The sequence below is a fragment of the Ranitomeya imitator genome, chromosome 3, assembly GCF_032444005.1.
Source record: "Ranitomeya imitator isolate aRanImi1 chromosome 3, aRanImi1.pri, whole genome shotgun sequence".
NCBI lineage: Eukaryota > Metazoa > Chordata > Amphibia > Anura > Dendrobatidae > Ranitomeya > Ranitomeya imitator.
In genome coordinates this window covers 430509011-430529212 of record NC_091284.1, presented here as the reverse complement: position 1 = coordinate 430529212, position 20202 = coordinate 430509011, and the positions used below count along the sequence as shown (strand labels likewise).

General features: G+C 42.9%; 1 protein-coding gene across 1 annotated transcript in view; it reads left to right on the top strand.

Annotated features, from left to right (window-relative positions):
• Positions 1–20202, top strand: part of TMEM120A (transmembrane protein 120A) — an 87306-nt gene that overhangs the window by 49821 nt on the left and 17283 nt on the right. The window contains exons 7-10 of the mRNA XM_069757280.1: positions 1925–1990; positions 6086–6147; positions 6234–6326; positions 12497–12561. Of these exons, the coding sequence (XP_069613381.1) occupies positions 1925–1990; positions 6086–6147; positions 6234–6326; positions 12497–12561 (286 nt within the window). The remainder of the gene's footprint in view (positions 1–1924; positions 1991–6085; positions 6148–6233; positions 6327–12496; positions 12562–20202) is intronic.

Below are 20202 nucleotides of genomic sequence, written 5' to 3'. Positions count from 1 at the left end.
CATAACGCCCACAGACCATTCTATCAAAGTCTGCATTCCAAAACAGCGCTCCTTCCCTTCCGAGCTCTGCCGTGCGCCCAAACAGTGGTTTACCCCCACATATGGCACATCAGTGTACTCGGGATAAATTGGACAACAACTATTGCAGTCCAATTTCTCCTGTTACCCTTGTGAAAATAAAAATTTGGGGGCTACAATATCTTTTTTGTGGGAAAAAAAATATTTTTTATTTTCACGACTCTGCATTCTAAACTTCTGTGAAGCACTTGGGCATTCAAAGTTCTCATCACACATCTAGATAAGTTCCATGGAGGGTCTAGTTTCCAAAATGTCGTCACTTGTGGGGGGTTTCCACTGTTTAGGCACATCAGGGGCTCTCCAAACGCGACATGGCGTCCAATCTCAATTCCTGCCAATTCTACATTGAAAAAGTAAAACGGCGCTCCTTCACTTCCAAGCTCTGCGGTGCGCCCAAACAGTGGTTTACCCTCACATATGGGGTATCGACGTACTCAGGAGAAATCGCACAACAACTTTTGTTGTCTAATTTCTCCTGTTACCCTTGTGAAAATAAGAATTTGTGGGCGAAAAAATCATTTTTGTGTAAACAAATGTGATTTTTTTTATTTTCACAGCTCTACGTTATAAACTTCTATGAAGCTCTTGGGGGGTTCAAAGTGCTCACCACACATCTAGATAAGTTCCTTAAGGGGTCTAGTTTACAAAATGGTGTCACTTGTGGGGGGTTTCCACTGTTTAGGCACATCAGGGGCTCTCTAAACGTGACATGGCATCCGATCTCAATTCCAGCCAATTCTGCATTGAAAAAGTCAAACGGCGCTCCTTCACTTCTAAGTTCTGCGGTGCGCCCAAACAGTGGTTTACCCCCACATATGGGGTATTGGCGTATTCAGGAGAAATTGCATAACAAAATTTATGGTTACATTTCTGTTTTTACACTTGTGAAAATAAAAAAAATTGTTCTGAATTAAAATGTTTGCAAAAAAAAGTTAAATGTTCATTTTTTCCTTCCACATTGTTTCAGTTCCTGTGAAGCACGTAAAGGGTTAATAAACTTCTTGAATGTGGTTTTGAGAACCTTGAGGGGTGTAGTTTTTAGAATGGTGTCACACTTCATTATTTTCTATCATATAGACCCCTCAAAATGACTTCAAATGTGATGTGGTCCCTAAAAAAAAAAAGTGTTGTAAAAATGAGAAATTGCTGGTCAACTTTTAACCCTTATAACTCCCTAACAAAAAAAAATTTTGTTTCCAAAATTGTGCTGATGTAAAGTAGACATGTGGGAAATGTTGTTTATTAACTATTTTTTGTGACATATCTCTCTGATTTTAAGGGCATAAAAATACAAAGTTTGAAAATTGCAAAATTTTAAAAATTTTCGCCATATTTCCGTTTTTTTCATAAATAATCGCAAGTAATATCGAAGAAATGTTACCACTAACATGAAGTACAATATGTCACGAAAAAACATTCTCAGAATCAGCGGGATCCTTTGAAGCATTCCAGAGTTATAACCTCATAAAGTGACAGTGGTCAGAATTGCAAAAATTGGCTCTGTCATTAAGTACCAAATTGGCTCTGTCACTAAGGGGTTAAATTCTATAGACTCTTCAGCCATTAAAGGTATTGTATAGGTTAAAAGACTTGGCCCCATAGCAATATTGCAATGTATAAACCTGCTGAATGTTTTACTGTTATTTACCTAATGTCCTTGCTGTGTAGCATCACCTGCCTGCAGGGGCAATTACCATGCTTCATGTGATGAGTAAGCATTGAGCCTCACCATGGTGGCCAACTAGTGGTCTCTGAGGTCAGGTGGTACGAGGTCATTATGTAATCCCTCTTTCCGGACAAGCAGCGAGTTTATTTTGTGTTTTGTTTTTTGTTTTTTTTTCTGTAGAATTAAAGGCTGGTGGGTCCTGAACCACTACGTGTCCACCTTTCTGTCAGGAGTAATGCTGACCTGGTGAGCTCTAATAATCGTGTTTGCTGTTTTGTGCTATTTGGAGTTTTTACATTTGTCTTTAATGTATTGAGAGTCTATTTATGTATCAGTAAAGTCAATTTATTCCCATTATTTATATCTTGGAGGTGTAGTTCTATTTTGTGTATGTATGTGTGTGTGTGATATATATATATATATATATATATATATATATATATATATATATATATATATATATATATATATAATGTTATGTTCTATTAGAAGTTAATTTGAAGTGATCTGGTGAGTTCTAGAAAAAAATATTAAAGTTCATCATTCATATATGTTAATGAAGAATGCATTGTCCAATGTTAATAGTGGACTGTTGGGCATATCTGCCGCTGCACATCCTGATGTACGGACTTCCAAATATCTTAACAGTGGTAGTCCACCTTTTCAGTACAATTTTTTTTTAATAATAATTTCTTTCTTTAAATGCATCTTTTTTCCTACTAAAAAAAAATGTTTGTAATTGTGTTTAGTTAAACATTTTGCAGCATTTGTCTTTATATTTCTCTATTTCTGGCTGCAGAATGAATTAGCTGACATTCCATCAATGAGCTTATTCTAATGGTCCAATGAGTTTGCTCTCTTTCTATCTGTAATTTTTTGACTTCCTCTCAGCTGATTTTTGACTACAGACCACATCAAAGTTGAGTCGGTGGGGTAACAAGGGCCTGTTAAAGTCACATAATGCATACATTTGTAAAGAAATCACATTGCAAAAAGGTTTTTTTTTTATTCCCCAAATACTTGCATTTAAGTAAAAATAATGTCCCCAGAAGCTGATAAAATATTACGATAAATAGTTTTACATACCATCCAGATAAACCTGTGACAGTGGGCTTGGAGTATGAGACCACTGGGGTTCCAACTACCAACAAGAGCCCCATACATTTGTTTTTTTTTTTCAGTAATGCTTGGTGCTGCATCTCAGATCATGCAATGTTAGAATGTGCACTACTGGTTTTAATGGGAACCTGTCGCCCCAAAATCTACAGCATTCTGTAATTATGTAGATAAGCCCCCGATGTATCCTGAAAGATGAGAAAAAGAGGTTAGATTATACTCACCTGGGTGGGCGGTCCGATCCGGTGGGCGTTGTGGTCCGGGGCCTCCCATCTTCATAGGATGACGTCCTCTTCTGGCCTTCACGCTGCAGCTCCGGCGCAGGCGTACTTTGTCCTGTTGAGGGCAGAGCAAAGTACTGCAGTGCGCAGGCGCCGAGAAAGGTCAGAGAGGCCCGGCGCCTGCGCACTGCAGTACTTTGCTCTGCCCTCAACAGGGCAGACAAAGGACGCCTGCGCCGGAGCTGCAGTGTGAAGACCAGAAGACCAGAAGAGGACATCATCTGATGAAGATGGGAGGCGCCGGACCGGACCGCGACACCCATCGGACCAGACTGGGACCGGGATCGCCCCTGGGTGAGTTTAATCTAACCTGTTTTTCTTATCTTTCAGGATACATCGGGGGCTTATCTACAGCATTACAGAATGCTGTAGATAAGCCCGTGATGCTGATGGGCTTAGCTCACCCTCGATTTTGGGGGTGACAGGTTCCCTTTAAGAAATGGCGTAATCTGAACAGTAAAGGAAAGCTCCATTTGTCACAGATAAAATGTCCTCCTCGGCTAAGTTTTCAGGTTAACCTGCTACTGTGCTGTTTTCATTCAAACAGGTATGTCGTTTTAGAAGAGACCTAGAGATAGACACAGTGGTTGGGATTTCTAATGACACGGAGTCATCTCCAGGGTGCACAGCTATTGATTAATCTAATGTGGGATTAAAAGGTTTTTTTTGGCGTTTTTTTTAATTGTGGACAACCATGCTGTTAAAAGAAGAGAAGCTTTATTCACCTGCGAACTCACTCCCTGCTTCAGCACTGCCATTCCAACTTTCTCCACGGGAGTGTTGACCTCCTTTCCACCAAGTTTCAAGTCCCCGCAGCCAATCGGTGGCCACATCTATGACTGATGTCACGATATCATCGCTTCTGGTCCGACAGAGAATGTCTTCTTTTATCAGCTTAGCTAGCCACTATAAATTTTTAAAAATGTATGAAAAATCCCTTTAACCCTTAACATCCAATGATGGGCAGAGTCTGTCACTGGACACCTTGGGCTTCGGTGATGAGCCCGCCTTTTCTGGCACATGACAACTGATCTGATCACCCCCCTTTCGCACCATTCAAAATAAAACAATTAAAAAAATCAAATATACACATATTTAGTATCGCCACGTTCAGAATCGCCCTATCTATCAATATAAAAAAAGAATTAAACCTATTGGTAAATGGCATAGCGAGAAAAAAAATCGAAACTCCAGAATTACATTTTTTGTTCGCTACAACATTGTAATAAAAGGCAATAACAGGCGATCAAAAGATCGTATATGCACCAAAATGGTATCAATAAAAACATCAGATCGGCGTGCAAAAAATAAGCCCTCACCTAACCGAGATCCCTAAAAATGGAGACTCCAGGGGGTCTCTGAAAATGTAAACTTTTTTTTTTTTTTTTTTCACCACTTAAATAAAAAAAGAACCTAGACATGTTTGGTGTCTATGAACTCGTAATGACCTGGAGAATCATAATGGCAGGTTAGTTTTAGCATTTAGTGAACATGTAAAAAAAAAATCCAAAAAACAATTGTGGAATTGCACTTTTGTTTGCAATTTTACCTCATTTGGAATTGTTTTCCTTTTTCCAGTCCATAATATGTTAAAATCAATGGTAAAACTCGTCCCGCAAAAAAACAAGCCCTCACATGGCCATATTGACAGAAAAATAAAAAAGTTATGGCTCTGAGAAGGAGGGTAGCGAAAAATGGAAACAAAAGAACGGAAATACCCCTGGTCATTAAGGGGCTACAGCAATATAGGGTTGCACCTGACATTGTTTTTCACCATTATTCTAAACAAAGTGCAGAGGGTAACACTGAATCATACATACATTCATATGTTTTGAGTGAAGTGGCACACGGCTGAACTTCTGCTCCCACCATCTACTAACCTCTCTAAATCTGACATTTCCCTCTCTGTGGGTGGCACCATAATAACACCCCGGCAGCAGGCGCGTTGTCTGGGTGTTACCTTTGACTCCGATCTCTCCTTCACATCTCCTATACAATCTCTTGCCCACTCGTGCCGCTTACACCTAAAGAACATCTCTAGAATCCGCCCTTTTCTCGCCATGGAAACCACAAAAACCCTCACTGTCGCCCTGATCCACTCCCACCTGGACTACTGTAACGCTCTATTAATTGGCCTCCCCCTCATTCGACTTTCCCCTCTCCAGTCTATCCTTAATGCAACAGCCAGGGTCGTCCATCTGGCTAATCATTACTCGAGCGCGTCCGCTCTTCGCCAGTCATTACACTGGCTGCCCATTCATTACAGGATACAATTCAAAGTACTTGTTCTCACCCTCAAAGCTCTCCACAGTGCGGCACCCCCTTACATCTCCTCCCTCATTTCTGTCTATCGGCCTAACCGACCACTGCGCTCTGCAAATGACTTTCAACTAACCTCTGCACTAATCCGTACCTCCCACTCCCGACTCCAAGACTTCTCCCGTGCTGCGCCAATCCTCTGGAATGCTCTACCCCAAGATATTAGGACCATTCACAATTTGCATAGTTTTAGGTGCTCCCTCAAAACACATTTGTTCTGAGCGGCCTACCACGTTCACTAATCAAACTCATTTTATGTGTGTGTGTGTGTGTGGCCCATTCACTATCTCCATCTACCCCCCACCCTCTGAAGATGGCTGGACCATCATCGTAAATAAATCTTTGTAAATAAGCTCCTGTACTTTGTATCTCCCCCACCTCTTTGTAGATTGTAAGCTCTCACGAGCAGGGTCGTCTTATTTCGCTTTAATTATTGTATTGTTAACGTTGTTACTTATGACTTGTGTTTTTGAAACTGTTAAACTGTAAAGCGCTGCGGAATATGTTGGCGCTATATAAAGATTATTATTATTATTATTAATAATCTTGTCTTTTTTTCACTGAATCAAGCAATGAGCACATATAAATACCTGCAACTTGTGATTTTTTTTTAAATTTTTTTTAGGCCAGATGGATTAATGTACCAGATGTTCAGAAACCAATTCCTTTCTTTCTCCATGTACCAAAGTATGTATGCTGCATCTCTAAAATTATTTATATCTGTAAATACCCATGTTCCTTAGACACTTTGTTATTATCCCTTTTCTGAATAGGTTTTGTTCAGTTCCTGCAGTACTACTACCAAAGTGGCTGTTTGTACAGATTACGTGCTCTTGGGGAGAGGCATAACATGGATTTGACCGTGGGTAGGTATACGTTTCGGAAAAAAAATTATCAATGCACCATTCTGGTACTATATTATTATTATTATTATTTTATATATGAATACTGACTTGCACAAAGTAAATCTTACATCCTTAAGAACACCCAAAACTTTATCTTATTGACCTGAATGTTCAGGTATTAAGAAAATGTACAACTCCTGGCAAAAAATATGGAAGTTCCACCATAGAAGGATGTTCACTTGTACGCTAAGTCTGTTAAGGGTATTGCAGCAAGGTTCCTTTCACTTGCGAGACAATGTTGAAATGCCCAACACACCCACTACTAAGTGTAAGACATGCATGTAGATGGGGCAAAATATAAAACAAAAAGCCAATGCCCTTAGATGACCCCCACCTGTTTAAAATCGATGGCCTGTCCCAAGAAAGCCCATCAAGATTGTGATCTTGCAAAACCTTTATTTGTTTCTTTTCAATGTTTTGTTTATTTAGTAACTCAAAATAAATGACGACAATTTGTATAGCAAAAGGGTGAACAAACACATAATCAGCATTTTCAAAATGGACCTGAGACCACTAAGATTACACACAAAAACAATACATCTCCAAATCAATGTGTAAAACATTGGTCAATACATCAGTAATGCAAAAGAAACAGAAAGGGTCTCATTCTTCATATAAATGGACGCAATGCAACAGATGTCACAACTTTTGACAATTTCGGTATAGCTAGGAACTTAAGAGAAAAGGAGGAAAGGGGGGGGGGGGGGGAGTCTGGAGTAAAGAGAAGGGACGTGAAAGGGGGCTATAGGTCCACTGGTAGGTCTGTTATTTCGTATGCTTGTATGTAAGGTCTTACATAGACAAATACCGTATATACTTGAGTATAAGCTGACCCGAGTATAAGCCGACCCCCCCCCCCCCCCCTTCCTAATTTTGCCACAAAAAACTGGGAAAACTTAATGACTCGAGTATAAGCTTAGGGTGGAAAATGCAGCAGCTACTGGTAAATTTCAAAAATAAAAATAGATACCAATAAAAGTAAAATTAATTGAGACATCAGTAGGTTAAGTGTTTTTGAATATCCATATTGAATCAGGAGCCCCATATAATGCTCCATACAGTTTATGATGGGCTCCATAAAATGCTCCATATTAAAATATGCCCCATATAATGCTGCACAAATGCTGATTATGGCCCCATAAGATGCTCCATACAGATATTTGCCCCCATATAATGCTGCACATGGCCCCATAAGATGCCCCATACAGATATTTGCCCCATATAATGCTGCACATGGCCACATAAGATGCCCCATACAGATATTTGCCCCATATAATGCTGCACATGGCCACATAAGATGCTCCATACAGATATTTGCTCCATATGCTGTTGCTGCGATTAAAAAAATAAAAAAATTACATACTCACCTCTCCGGCCCCCGGCACTTGCTATAGTCACCTGCTCCCCGTTCCATAGCTGACCGCCACTGTGTCTTCCCCATCCTCTGTACCAACGTTCAGGAAGAGGGCGGCGTGCACTAATCGCGTCACCGCACCCTCTGACCTGAGCGTCACTGCAGAGGACGCGGAAGACACAGCGGCGCCGACGGTGGAACGAGGAGCAGGTGAATATAGCGCACTGCCCCGTCATACTCACCTGTTCCTGGCGCCGTCGCTGCACGTCTGTTCCCCGGCGCCGCATATTCTTCCTGTAGTGAGCGGTCACCGTTACCGCTCATTACAGTAATGAATATGCGGCCCCACCCCTATGGGAGGTGGAGCCGCATATTCATCACTGTAATGAGCGGTACCATGTGACCGCTCAGTACAGGAAGAAGCTGCAGCGCTGGGGAAGCAGGGACGTGCAGGGACCGCGCCAGGAGCAGGTGAGTATAATTAGACAGCCCCCGCTCCCCCTCCCCTTCCGACCCCTGGGTATGACTTGAGTATAAGCCGAGAGGGGGACTTTCAGCCCAAAAAAGTGGGCTGAAAATCTCGGCTTATACTCGAGTATATATGGTAAATAAATTTGTCGGTGTCTCTAAATACCAGGTGTCCCTGGGTTTTTTTGCCTTCCTCTGGATCAACATGTTAGGGCAAGTTAGGTTAGGCTATGGGTTGAACTAGATGGACTTAAAGTCTTCCTTCAACCTTAATAACTATGTAACTATGTAAAAATATAGATAAAAAGAAAGTATTTGGATCTTGAATCTGTAACGCAACCACAGTGGACCCGGGGAGTGGGAATGGGAAGGGAACTGAAAAGTAAGCGGGGTATGAATACTTTAGGACAACAGAAATAGTACATAAGAATATGTAGGCGCACTTAATAGTAACAATAACCATATTAAAGTAGAAGAATAAACATTAAGGAGGATGTGAAGGTGCCGTCGCTAAGGGCTCTCTGTTTGGTCAATCATCTCCAGTCCCGAGGAGCCAACTCCACACGAACGCCTTTCAATGGAGGGATCAGGCCGACCCCACGGGAAGGGAGCGTGATACCAGTGGAAAGAGCTCAAAATATAGGTAGAATAGTTTTAAACTAGCTGAGTCAAATGGTGGAGGACCATATCCATGCAAGTCTCTACCAAAAAGAAAAAAAAGACAACAGAGGAGCAAAGTGTGACGGAATCATAAGAATCAAAACCTTACAGTAAAACTAGGTCACAAAATTAAATGTTTACATTCAAACAAATCCAGCATACTGTTCTTTGGCTCATCCATTCTCATCTTCAGGGGGGGCTGGATGAAGTTTCATTGATTTATGTTTGGTTCTCTGGGTTTTGGAAGATTTAACCACGTTCCAAGGCGATGATTGGGGCATGAGATTTAGGGAAGATGTTGAACTAGATGTTTCTAGGTCTGGATATTTTCCCAGAGTGATCCCACTAGTTCTTTGCATGCTTGTTGGATCTCCGCAGAGGTCCTGGCCTGGATGCGCTTATATTTGGTTGTTATAGCAATGCTGAAGGGGTACGATATTGAAACTTATTATGGCGTAAGGCTTCCGTGTTGTGTTGAAGCCGCCAGGTCTTGGAAGATCAAGATCGATGGATCTTCAAATACGATGTCCTTTATTTCCCTTGACCATATTAATATTAGGTCCTTGGTGCGGTTGTTCAAAAAACGGCATATGACATCACGTGGGGGATTCCCAGATTTAGGCCTGGGTCTTGGCGATCTATGTGCTTTCACTATTTCAATGTGAGAGGAATCCTCTTGAGACGGGATTTTAGAGAATATCTCTATCCGAGTCGGAGATCGTGCTTCAGTTGCTACTGATTCGGGGATGCCTTTTATACGCAGGTTATTTCGTCTCTCTCTATTTTCATGGTCTTCAAGGATAGAATATATTTGGTTGATGTGGTCTTCATAACCTTCAGAGCAAGTTATGATGGTATTGGTTTGTTGGATTAAGGTGGTGTTAGAAGTTTCAATGGCATCCACTCTATGCCCTGTTAGTGATAGTTCTTTCCTAATGTGAGACAGATCTTTAACAACCGGTTCTAGGGACTTGGCAAGTATCCTTCTAATAAAAGATTGCGATATAGGGTGTTCACCTGAGGATCTACAGTCTTCCATCTCACTCCCCATTTCTGAATCAGAGTCATCTAGAGACTGCAAATCGATAGGCATAGGAGGCATTGGTTTGGATGAAGAGGATTTTGTCTGCTTTTTATTGAGGAATTTATTTATGCTTTTTTGGGTGAGTGAGGCATTAGACCTGGAGGTGGCTCCTGATGCTTTATTGCCAATTTTGACCATTATGAGGCGTTCAAGTTCAGCCTTGAAGAATAATTGTTATGGCACCCAACACCTCCCTTAATACATAAAGTGGAGGATAGGGAAAAAAAATTACATTTTGGGATATTAAAAAAAAAAAAATCATTTTATATATTTATGAAGGACTTTTCTAGCTGATTTTTGGAGAGCCACTAGATGTCGCCTTTGCCCCAATAATAAATCTGGTCAGAGGATTATATGGAATATTCTGTCTATACTCACTGCTGTCTTTGATTCCTGCGTGAAAATCTCTAATCACAGTAATACAAAAATAGTATAGTGGTAACCAGTGAAACAGGAGCTTCCAGAAAAAGTATTCCAGAGAGTTAATAAACCCTCCCTCTATACTATATTCACCTTAGGGATTTTGTGGTGACTTTAACTTTATTCTTCTTGTCCTCCCTCTTCTCCTGTCCCCTCTTCTCCAGTCCAGCACAGTCCCTCCTCTCTGTCTCTCCAACACTTCCCTGGGTATCCGTAGTGCTTCCGCGGCGTTTCTATGTGTCCCACTGACCTCAGGCTGGCGGCTGGTCTCACCGCCTTCATCCTCAGCATTCAAGCGGGCGAATGAATATGGCGCCGGCCAGGGGAGGGAGATCCTGGGCGCCGCAGCTCCAAACCCGGCGTGTCATGTCCCCGTTCCGTGGGGTGGGACGGGAGAGGAGCCGAGAGGGAGTGCCACACTCCACAGCAGCAGATAAGGCCGGCACGCCACTCAATAAAGCGCACTCTCCCATCCCTCCAGAAGAGAGAGGGGCGGGTGCTTGCCGAAGCACCACCTGGCAGATGAATGCCGGTGACCGAGGGTAAGCCGATAGAGGGCGGCGAGTCCGGCAGGGATGACTGTGAGTCCGACAAAGGCAGAAGGGGGGGAATCCGGGGCTCTGAGGGACTGTACTCTGCGGTAGTCACCGCTGTCTCCACTCCGTTGTTTGGAACAAGAGCCTTAGCCGGAAAGATGGCACCTGTCTTCTCCCCGCCGAGTCCACGCGGTCGGTCCCTCAGTTCTGTGCGGGCAAAAGGGGTCACTTTTTAACCCAGAGCCTCCTCCAGAGAGCACAGAGGGGGTTTCACCCAGTTTTGAGGGTCAAATTAAAAGCCAAAATCTGCTTTTTTCTTTAGTTGGCTCTGGTCTTTCCAGCAGCTTGTGCCAGGCACGTCTTCTCCCTAATACCCTTGCAAAACCTTTATAACAGATTCCCGGCCTTCAATAAAAATGTAACTTAACTCACTAGTTGCGTTCAATAGTGACTGCAGAATCTAGATGATTAGACTGAGAAATGGGGCTCTTTTTCTCACCCATTACTGTCCCTCTTCCCCCACACAGCTCAATGAAGGGTTTCGATGAGCTGCTATGACCCAAGAGCCTAACATTGACCCCATGACTGCTATTTTACTATTGTATTAAATGCTGCATTTTGCTGATATGTATAGTACACCTCAGTACAGAAGTATTTCAGTGTATTATATAAGTGATCGAGCTCATTTAAATTTAAGTAAAAAATAATGTTTAAAAATGTTAAAAATAAATAGTATTCTTATTAAAAAATGGTTTGTAATGTAAAAAAGAAAATAAATGCACATCATTGGTATTACTGACCTGTAACGACTTTTCCTATCCAATTTCTAATTTATTTAACCCCCATGTTGAACCGAGGGAAAAAATAAAATCATAAAAAAACAGTGCCAGAATTTATATATTTTTTTTTTGTACCACCCCCCCAAAAATGGAATTAAAAGCGTTCAAAATTCTTAACCTCCCCTAATATGGTACACATAAAAACTGCAGCTTGTTTCACAAAAGCAAGCACACAGCTGTGTCTTTGTAAATATTAAAAAATATAGGGGTCATTGATTGTAGAAGCATAAATAAATACATTTTGAAAGTGCTTTTCATTGTGGAAAACTAGTAAATCCTAAATAAAATTATATGAATGTATGAATTGCAGTAATTGTATTGACCCACAACATGTCATTTATACTGCATAGGAAATATCCGGAAAAAAAACCTGCAAAACGGTAGTTAAATTGCAGGTTTTTTTGTGCATTCTCCTCCTCAAACAAAAGGAATAAAAAGCAATCAAAAAGTAATATCTGCCCCAAAATGTACCAATGAAAACTTCAGTTCATTCTTCAAAAAATAATCCCCCACACAACTTGTGTTTAAAGAAAAATTAAAAATGTTATAGTTGTCAGAAAATGGAGACATAGAAATGAGGTTTCTTTTCCAAAAAACTTGTGGAAAAAAAATTGTAAAACACAAAATATGTGAAAAAAAACTGCTACTGCATAGACAACCATGCCTCTGGCCTTTTCCATCATTTTAATCCTCCACATTTTGCAGGAATGCTTACACATCTCCCTATGAATAACAGTTTATAATCTGCTTCAATGATTTACATGTTTCAGAGGGGTTTCAGTCGTGGATGTGGAGGGGATTGACCTTTCTCTTACCATTCCTCTTCTTTGGCCAAGTAAGTGTATACTCATTACTTAGCTGATCTCTGAAAATGGATTTTTATAGTCTGTACTAAGGACTCATTTAGACATCAGTGAGTCACATACGTGTTATATCTGATTTTCACAGTTAAATAGCATACCCATTAGACCTCATTCAGATGTGAGTTCAAATGTCCGTTTTTCTCGTACCAGTGCTATCCATGTTTTCTCTATTAACCCCTCACAACAGCACACAGAGGATGTTACCCCTTTCCTACTAGGGACAGGAAATATCAAAGATTTTAAATAACCCCTCCCACATCCTCCCCTCAGTGTTCCTTCCTGTCCCAACTAGGGATGAAGAGGTCATCCAGATGGTGTGCTGTGCTGGCAACAGACACCCGAGGAAAATAGAAATTGCCAAGCAGCAGGGGACCGAGCAGACTTAAATCTCCTTCCTAAATGCTGTTCCTGTCTCCTGTTTGGACTCGCGACTCTCCCTTCAGTTTGCCCCTTTGGGCAAGGTCTGGGGGAGTTCTTCAGCTGCAGACCTCTTAGAACTTTCAGCCTCTTCTCCTCCTCCTCCTGTCGTTGCTCTGCATCTTCAGATCCCAGCACCCTCCCGGTCCTAGTAAGTATTTTGCCACTGGGTGTCCATTTCCTGTGTGCAAGTGCAAATGTTTTACTATTCTGTCTCCTTCCTGTCAGGGGGACAAGGAACCTGCACCAGGAATCAAATCTAAGACTTCACGTAAATGTGCAGTCTGTACAAAAAAGCTGGGTTCTTCACATAAAAAAGACATTATGTAAAGAGTGCACTGAGAAAGTCATCATGGAAGAACAACTTTCCTTAATGGAAGAGATTAAAGGTCTAATCCTCCAGGAGATAAAAACCTCCCTGGCTGCCTTTTCCCAGCCCACACCCTCTCCCAGTATTCCCCCAGGATCTAAAAAGCTTAACCTGGAGGAGGAAGGGGATGATGACTCTCAGGGTGAAATATCAATTCCAGAACATCTTCTGGAGGAAGGCAAATTAACTCTGGACCCAGAAGCCTCCCAACAGGAGAGATACTATTTCTCCTCAGAAAGTATAGAAAAACTCCTTATGGTGGTAAGGAGGACTATGGAAGTTGAGGAGGAGAGAACTTCCCAGACAGTGCAGGAAGAAATGTTCGGTGGTCCCCGATCAAGGAAAAAACAGGTGTTTCCTATTCATAAGAACATTTGGGATATAGTGCTAGAGGAGTGTGAGTCCCCAGAAAAAGGCTGACAACTGCCGCTGAATTGAAGGACAAGTTCCCCATAGACGATGAGATGGCTTCATGCTGATCAGAGATCCCTAAGATTGACATCCAGATTGCGGAGGTAGCCAGAAAAAACTACACTGCCATTTGAGGATTCCTCAAAATTGAAGGGCACTCTGGAACGCGTGATGGATGGTCTGTTAAGGAAATCATGTTAGACCTCAGCGGCCTTACTGAACATCAACGCCATATCTATCTGTGTTGCTCAGTCTATGTACCGTTGGCTAGGACAGCTGGAAGAACACCTGTCTACAGGTACTCCCTAGGAAAGACATTCTGGCTTCTCTACCTCTCCTCCAGAAAGCAAGTGTTCCTAGCAGAAACCTCTGCAGAATGTGTAAGGCTAGGTTCAGATTGCGTTAGTGCAATCCGTTTAGCGCATACGCTAACTGACTGCGCTAACGCAATGTACAAAAATGAGGATTGCGTTCTTGAAGAGGTAGAACATGCTATAGCAGATATGGCCACCGGGAAGGCCCCGGGACCTGATGGATTTCCCATTGAATTTTATAGAAAATATCGTGATAAATTAGCACCTATATTGCTGAAGGTACTAAGGGGAATATGGGAGGGAGAATCGGTACCCGAATCGTTTTATGATGCTAATATTATCGTGCTTAAGAAGGAGGGGAAGGATCCTCTGGATTGTGGATCATATAAACCAATTTCTTTAGTGAATGTGGACTACAAAATTTTCACTAAAATTCTGGCTACTAGATTGAATGCGATCATACTAGATCTCATACACCCAGATCAAACTGGCTTTATGCCCGGGAAAAGGGAAAAATACCTCTATTAATATTAGGAGAGTGCAATCGGTCATTCAATATAGTTCATTAGAGCCGGACAATAAGTGGGCATTAGCTTCGTTGGATGCAGCTAAGGCTTTTGACTCCCTTGAGTGGTCCTTTTTAACTGCATGCCTACGGAAATATGGGTTTGGGAATAAATTTCTAAAAGGGATAGGTACACTATATGCGAAACCTGGGGCACGTATGGTGGTAAACGGTTCTATATCTGCACCATTTTCCTTGCATAGGGGAACTCGCCAGGGATGCCCTCTCTCCCCAGCTCTATTTGCCTTGGCTATAGAAGCCCTGGCAATACGGATGAGGTCCTCTGTAGACATTAAAGGGATACATATTGCTGATCGGGTGGACATTATTGGTCTTTATGCAGACGATATGGTGGTGTTTATGGACCAGACAGAAGATACATTACCAAAAGTAATAACGATGATTGATAAATTTAGTAAATTTTCTGGTCTATATATAAATTGGGATAAATCTGCTTTGATGCCTCTCTCCCATACCCCAATACCATGCCTTGAAACCCTCTCGCTGCTGCCCATTGTCTCCAATTTTAAATACCTTGGAATACATATGTCTCAGTGCAGTCACCAAGATGTGCATCTCAATATATATCCACTATTGGACGTGGTTAAATCTAAATTTGCTACCTGGGACAAGCTCCCGCTATCTGTGGCTGGTCGTATTAACCTGATCAAAATGATATTACTCCCAAAATTGAGCTATTGTCTTCAACATAGTGCCGTTTTAATACCTAAATCTTTCTTTGCAACCCTGAATTCCCTTACCACATCCTTCATATGGGGGAAGGCTAGGCCTAGACTTAAATTATCCATTCTGCAGAGACCCAAACAGGGGGGTGGGGCGGCCTTGCCGGACTTCTATCTGTACTACCTTGCTGGGCAGGCTAAAATGATAAATAAGTGGATGCCCGGGGAGTCTCTTCCCAAATCTGAAAGCCATGTATTACATTCAGCTCAGATTGATTGCCCGCTGGGTTTTTTGGAAATGGAGAAAATTACTGTCCCTCGTTTGCTTCCTTTGCTCCGATTGGCTCGATCGATATAGAGGCAAATTAAAAAAGTTACAAAATTTGTTGATATAGCAGCCGAAATGCCACTGTGGAACAATAGCTATTTCCCGGGATTATTAGGTGTTATGTTTGCTAATGACAGGTGTTATGAAGGCAATCCAGAAACACAGTGTGCTTAGCGATCAGAGCGCACACAGTGATCTGACAAATACCCAAAAATACAAGAACGAGCTCTGAGACGTGGAAACTCTGTAGACTGCACACCTGATCCTATCCTAAACACAACTAAAAGCGGCTGTGGATTGCGCCTAACAACTACCTAGGCAACTCGGCACAGCCTAAGAAACTAGCTAGCCTGAAGATAGAAAAATAGGCCTGACTTGCCCCAGAGAAATTCCCCAAAGGAAAAGGCAGCCCCCCACATATAATGACTGTGAGGAAGATGAAAAGACAAAACGTAGGGATGAAATAGATTCAGCAAAGTGGGGCCCGATATTCTAGGACAGAGCGAGGACAGTAAAGCGAACTTTGCAGTCTACAAAAAACCCTAAAGCAAAACCACGCAAAGGGGGCAAAAAAAAAACCACCGTGCCGAACTAACGGCACGGCGGTACACCCTTTGCGTCTCAGAGCTTCCAGCAAAACAAAAGACAAGCTGGACAGAAAAAAAGCAACAAAAAAAGCAAAAAGCACTTAGCTATACAGAGCAGCAGGTCACAGGAACAATCAGGAGAAGCTCAGATCCAACACTGAAACATTGACAAGGAGCAAGGATAGCAGCATCAGGCGGAGTTAAGTAATGAAGCAGTTAACGAGCTCACCAGAACACCTGAGGGAGGAAGCTCAGAAGCTGCAGTACCACTTGTGACCACAGGAGTGAATTCAGCCACAGAATTCACAACAGTACCCCCCCCCCCTTGAGGAGGGGTCACCGAACCCTCACCAGAGCCCCCAGGCCGACCAGGATGAGCCGCATGAAAGGCATGAACAAGATCGGAAGCATGAACATCAGAGGCAAAAACCCAGGAATTATCTTCCTGAGCATAACCCTTCCATTTAACCAGATACTGGAGTTTCCGTCTAGAAACACGAGAATCCAAAATCTTCTCCACAATATACTCCAATTCCCCCTCCACCAAAACCGGGGCAGGAGGCTCAACAGATGGAACCATAGGTGCCACGTATCTCCGCAACAACGACCTATGGAATACATTATGTATGGAAAAGGAGTCTGGGAGGGTCAAACGAAAAGACACAGGATTGAGAACCTCAGAAATCCTATACGGACCAATAAAACGAGGTTTAAATTTAGGAGAGGAAACCTTCATAGGAATATGACGAGAAGATAACCAAACCAGATCCCCAACACGAAGTCGGGGACCCACACGGCGTCTGCGATTAGCGAAAAGTTGAGCTTTCTCCTGGGACAAGATCAAATTGTCCACTACCTGAGTCCAGATCTGCTGCAACCTATCCACCACAGAATCCACACCAGGACAGTCCGAAGACTCAACCTGTCCTGAAGAGAAACGAGGATGGAACCCAGAATTGCAAAAAAATGGAGAAACCAAGGTAGCCGAGCTGGCCCGATTATTAAGGGCGAACTCAGCCAACGGCAAAAAGGACACCCAATCATCCTGGTCTGCAGAAACAAAACATCTCAGATATGTTTCCAAGGTCTGATTGGTTCGTTCGGTCTGGCCATTAGTCTGAGGATGGAAAGCCGAGGAAAAGGATAGGTCAATGCCCATCCTACCACAAAAGGCTCGCCAAAACCTTGAAACAAACTGGGAACCTCTGTCAGAAACAATATTCTCAGGAATGCCATGCAACCGAACCACATGCTGAAAGAACAAAGGTACCAAATCAGAGGAGGAAGGCAATTTAGCCAAGGGCACCAGATGGACCATTTTAGAAAAGCGATCACAGACCACCCAAATGACTGACATCTTTTGAGAAACGGGAAGGTCAGAAATGAAATCCATCGAAATATGTGTCCAAGGCCTCTTTGGGACCGGCAAGGGCAAAAACAACCCACTGGCATGAGAACAGCAGGGCTTAGCCCTAGCACAAATCCCACAGGACTGCACAAAAGTACGTACATCCCGTGACAGAGATGGCCACCAGAAGGATCTAGCCACTAACTCTCTGGTACCAAAGATTCCAGGATGACCAGCCAACACCGAACAATGAAGTTCAGAGATAAGTTTATTAGTCCACCTATCAGGGACGAACAGTTTCTCTGCTGGACAACGATCAGGTTTATTCGCCTGAAATTTTTGCAGCACCCGCCGCAAATCAGGGGAGTTGGCAGACACAATGACTCCTTCCTTGAGGATACCCGCTGGCTCAGATAAACCCGGAGAGTCGGGCACAAAACTCCTAGACAGAGCATCCGCCTTCACATTTTTAGAGCCCGGAAGGTACGAAATCACAAAGTCGAAGCGGGCAAAAAATAACGACCAACGGGCCTGTCTAGGATTCAAGCGCTTGGCAGACTCGAGATAAGTCAAGTTCTTATGATCAGTCAATACCACCACGCGATGCTTAGCTCCTTCAAGCCAATGACGCCACTCCTCGAATGCCCACTTCATGGCCAGCAACTCTCGATTGCCCACATCATAATTACGCTCAGCGGGCGAAAACTTCCTGGAAAAGAAAGCACATGGTTTCATCACTGAGCAATCAGAACCTCTCTGTGACAAAACCGCCCCTGCTCCAATCTCAGAAGCATCAACCTCGACCTGGAACGGAAGAGAAACATCTGGCTGACACAACACAGGGGCAGAACAAAAACGACGCTTCAACTCCTGAAAAGCTTCCACAGCAGCAGAAGACCAATTAACCAAATCAGCACCCTTCTTGGTCAAATCGGTCAATGGTTTGGCAATGCTAGAAAAATTACAGATGAAGCGACGATAAAAATTAGCAAAGCCCAGGAACTTTTGCAGACTTTTCAGAGATGTCGGCTGAATCCAATCCTGGATGGCTTGGACCTTAACTGGATCCATCTCGATAGTAGAAGGGGTAAAGATAAACCCCAAAAATGAAACTTTCTGCACACCGAAGAGACACTTTGATCCCTTCACAAACAAAGAGTTAGCACGCAGGACCTGAAAAACCATTCTGACCTGCTTCACATGAGACTCCCAATCATCTGAGAAGATCAAAATGTCATCCAAGTAAACAATCAGGAATTTATCCAGATACTCACGGAAGATGTCATGCATAAAAGACTGAAACACAGATGGAGCATTGGCAAGTCCGAACGGCATCACTAGATACTCAAAATGACCCTCGGGCGTATTGAATGCAGTTTTCCATTCATCTCCTTGCCTGATTCTCACCAGATTATACGCACCACGAAGATCTATCTTAGTGAACCAACTAGCCCCCTTAATCCGAGCAAACAAGTCAGATAACAATGGCAAGGGATACTGAAATTTAACAGTGATCTTATTAAGAAGGCGGTAATCAATACACGGTCTCAGCGAACCATCCTTCTTGGCTACAAAGAAGAACCCTGCTCCCAGTGGTGATGACGATGGGCGAATATGTCCCTTCTCCAGGGATTCCTTCACATAACTGCGCATAGCGGCGTGTTCGGGCACGGATAAATTAAATAATCGACCTTTAGGGAATTTACTACCAGGAATCAAATTGATAGCACAATCACAATCCCTATGCGGAGGTAGAGCATCGGACTTGGGCTCTTCAAATACATGCTGATAATCAGACAAGAACTCTGGGACCTCAGAAGGGGTGGATGACGAAATCGACAAAAATGGAACATCACCATGTACCCCCTGACAACCCCAGCTGGATACCGACATGGAATTCCAATCCAATACTGGATTATGGGTTTGTAGCCATGGCAACCCCAACACGACCACATCATGCAGATTATGCAACACCAGAAAGCGAATAACTTCCTGATGTGCAGGAGCCATGCACATGGTCAGCTGGGCCCAGTATTGAGGTTTATTCTTGGCCAAAGGTGTAGCATCAATTCCTCTCAATGGAATAGGACACCGCAAAGGCTCCAAGAAAAACCCACAACGTTTAGCATAATCCAAATCCATCAGATTCAGGGCAGCGCCCGAATCCACAAACGCCATGACAGAAAACGACGACAAAGAGCATATCAAGGTAATGGACAGAAGGAATTTGGACTGTACAGTACCAATGACGGCAGACCTAGCGGACCGCTTAGTGCGCTTAGGACAATCAGAAATAGCATGAGTGGAATCACCACAGTAGAAACACAGACCATTCAGACGTCTGTATTCCTGCCGTTCAACTCTAGTCATAGTCCTATCGCACTGCATAGGCTCAGGTTTAACCTCAGGCAGTACCGCCAAATGGTGCACAGATTTACGCTCGCGCAAGCGTCGACCGATCTGAATGGCCAAAGACAAAGACTCATTCAAACCAGCAGGCATAGGAAATCCCACCATGACATCCTTAAGAGCCTCAGAGAGACCCTTTCTGAACAAAGCTGCCAGCGCAGATTCATTCCACTGAGTGAGT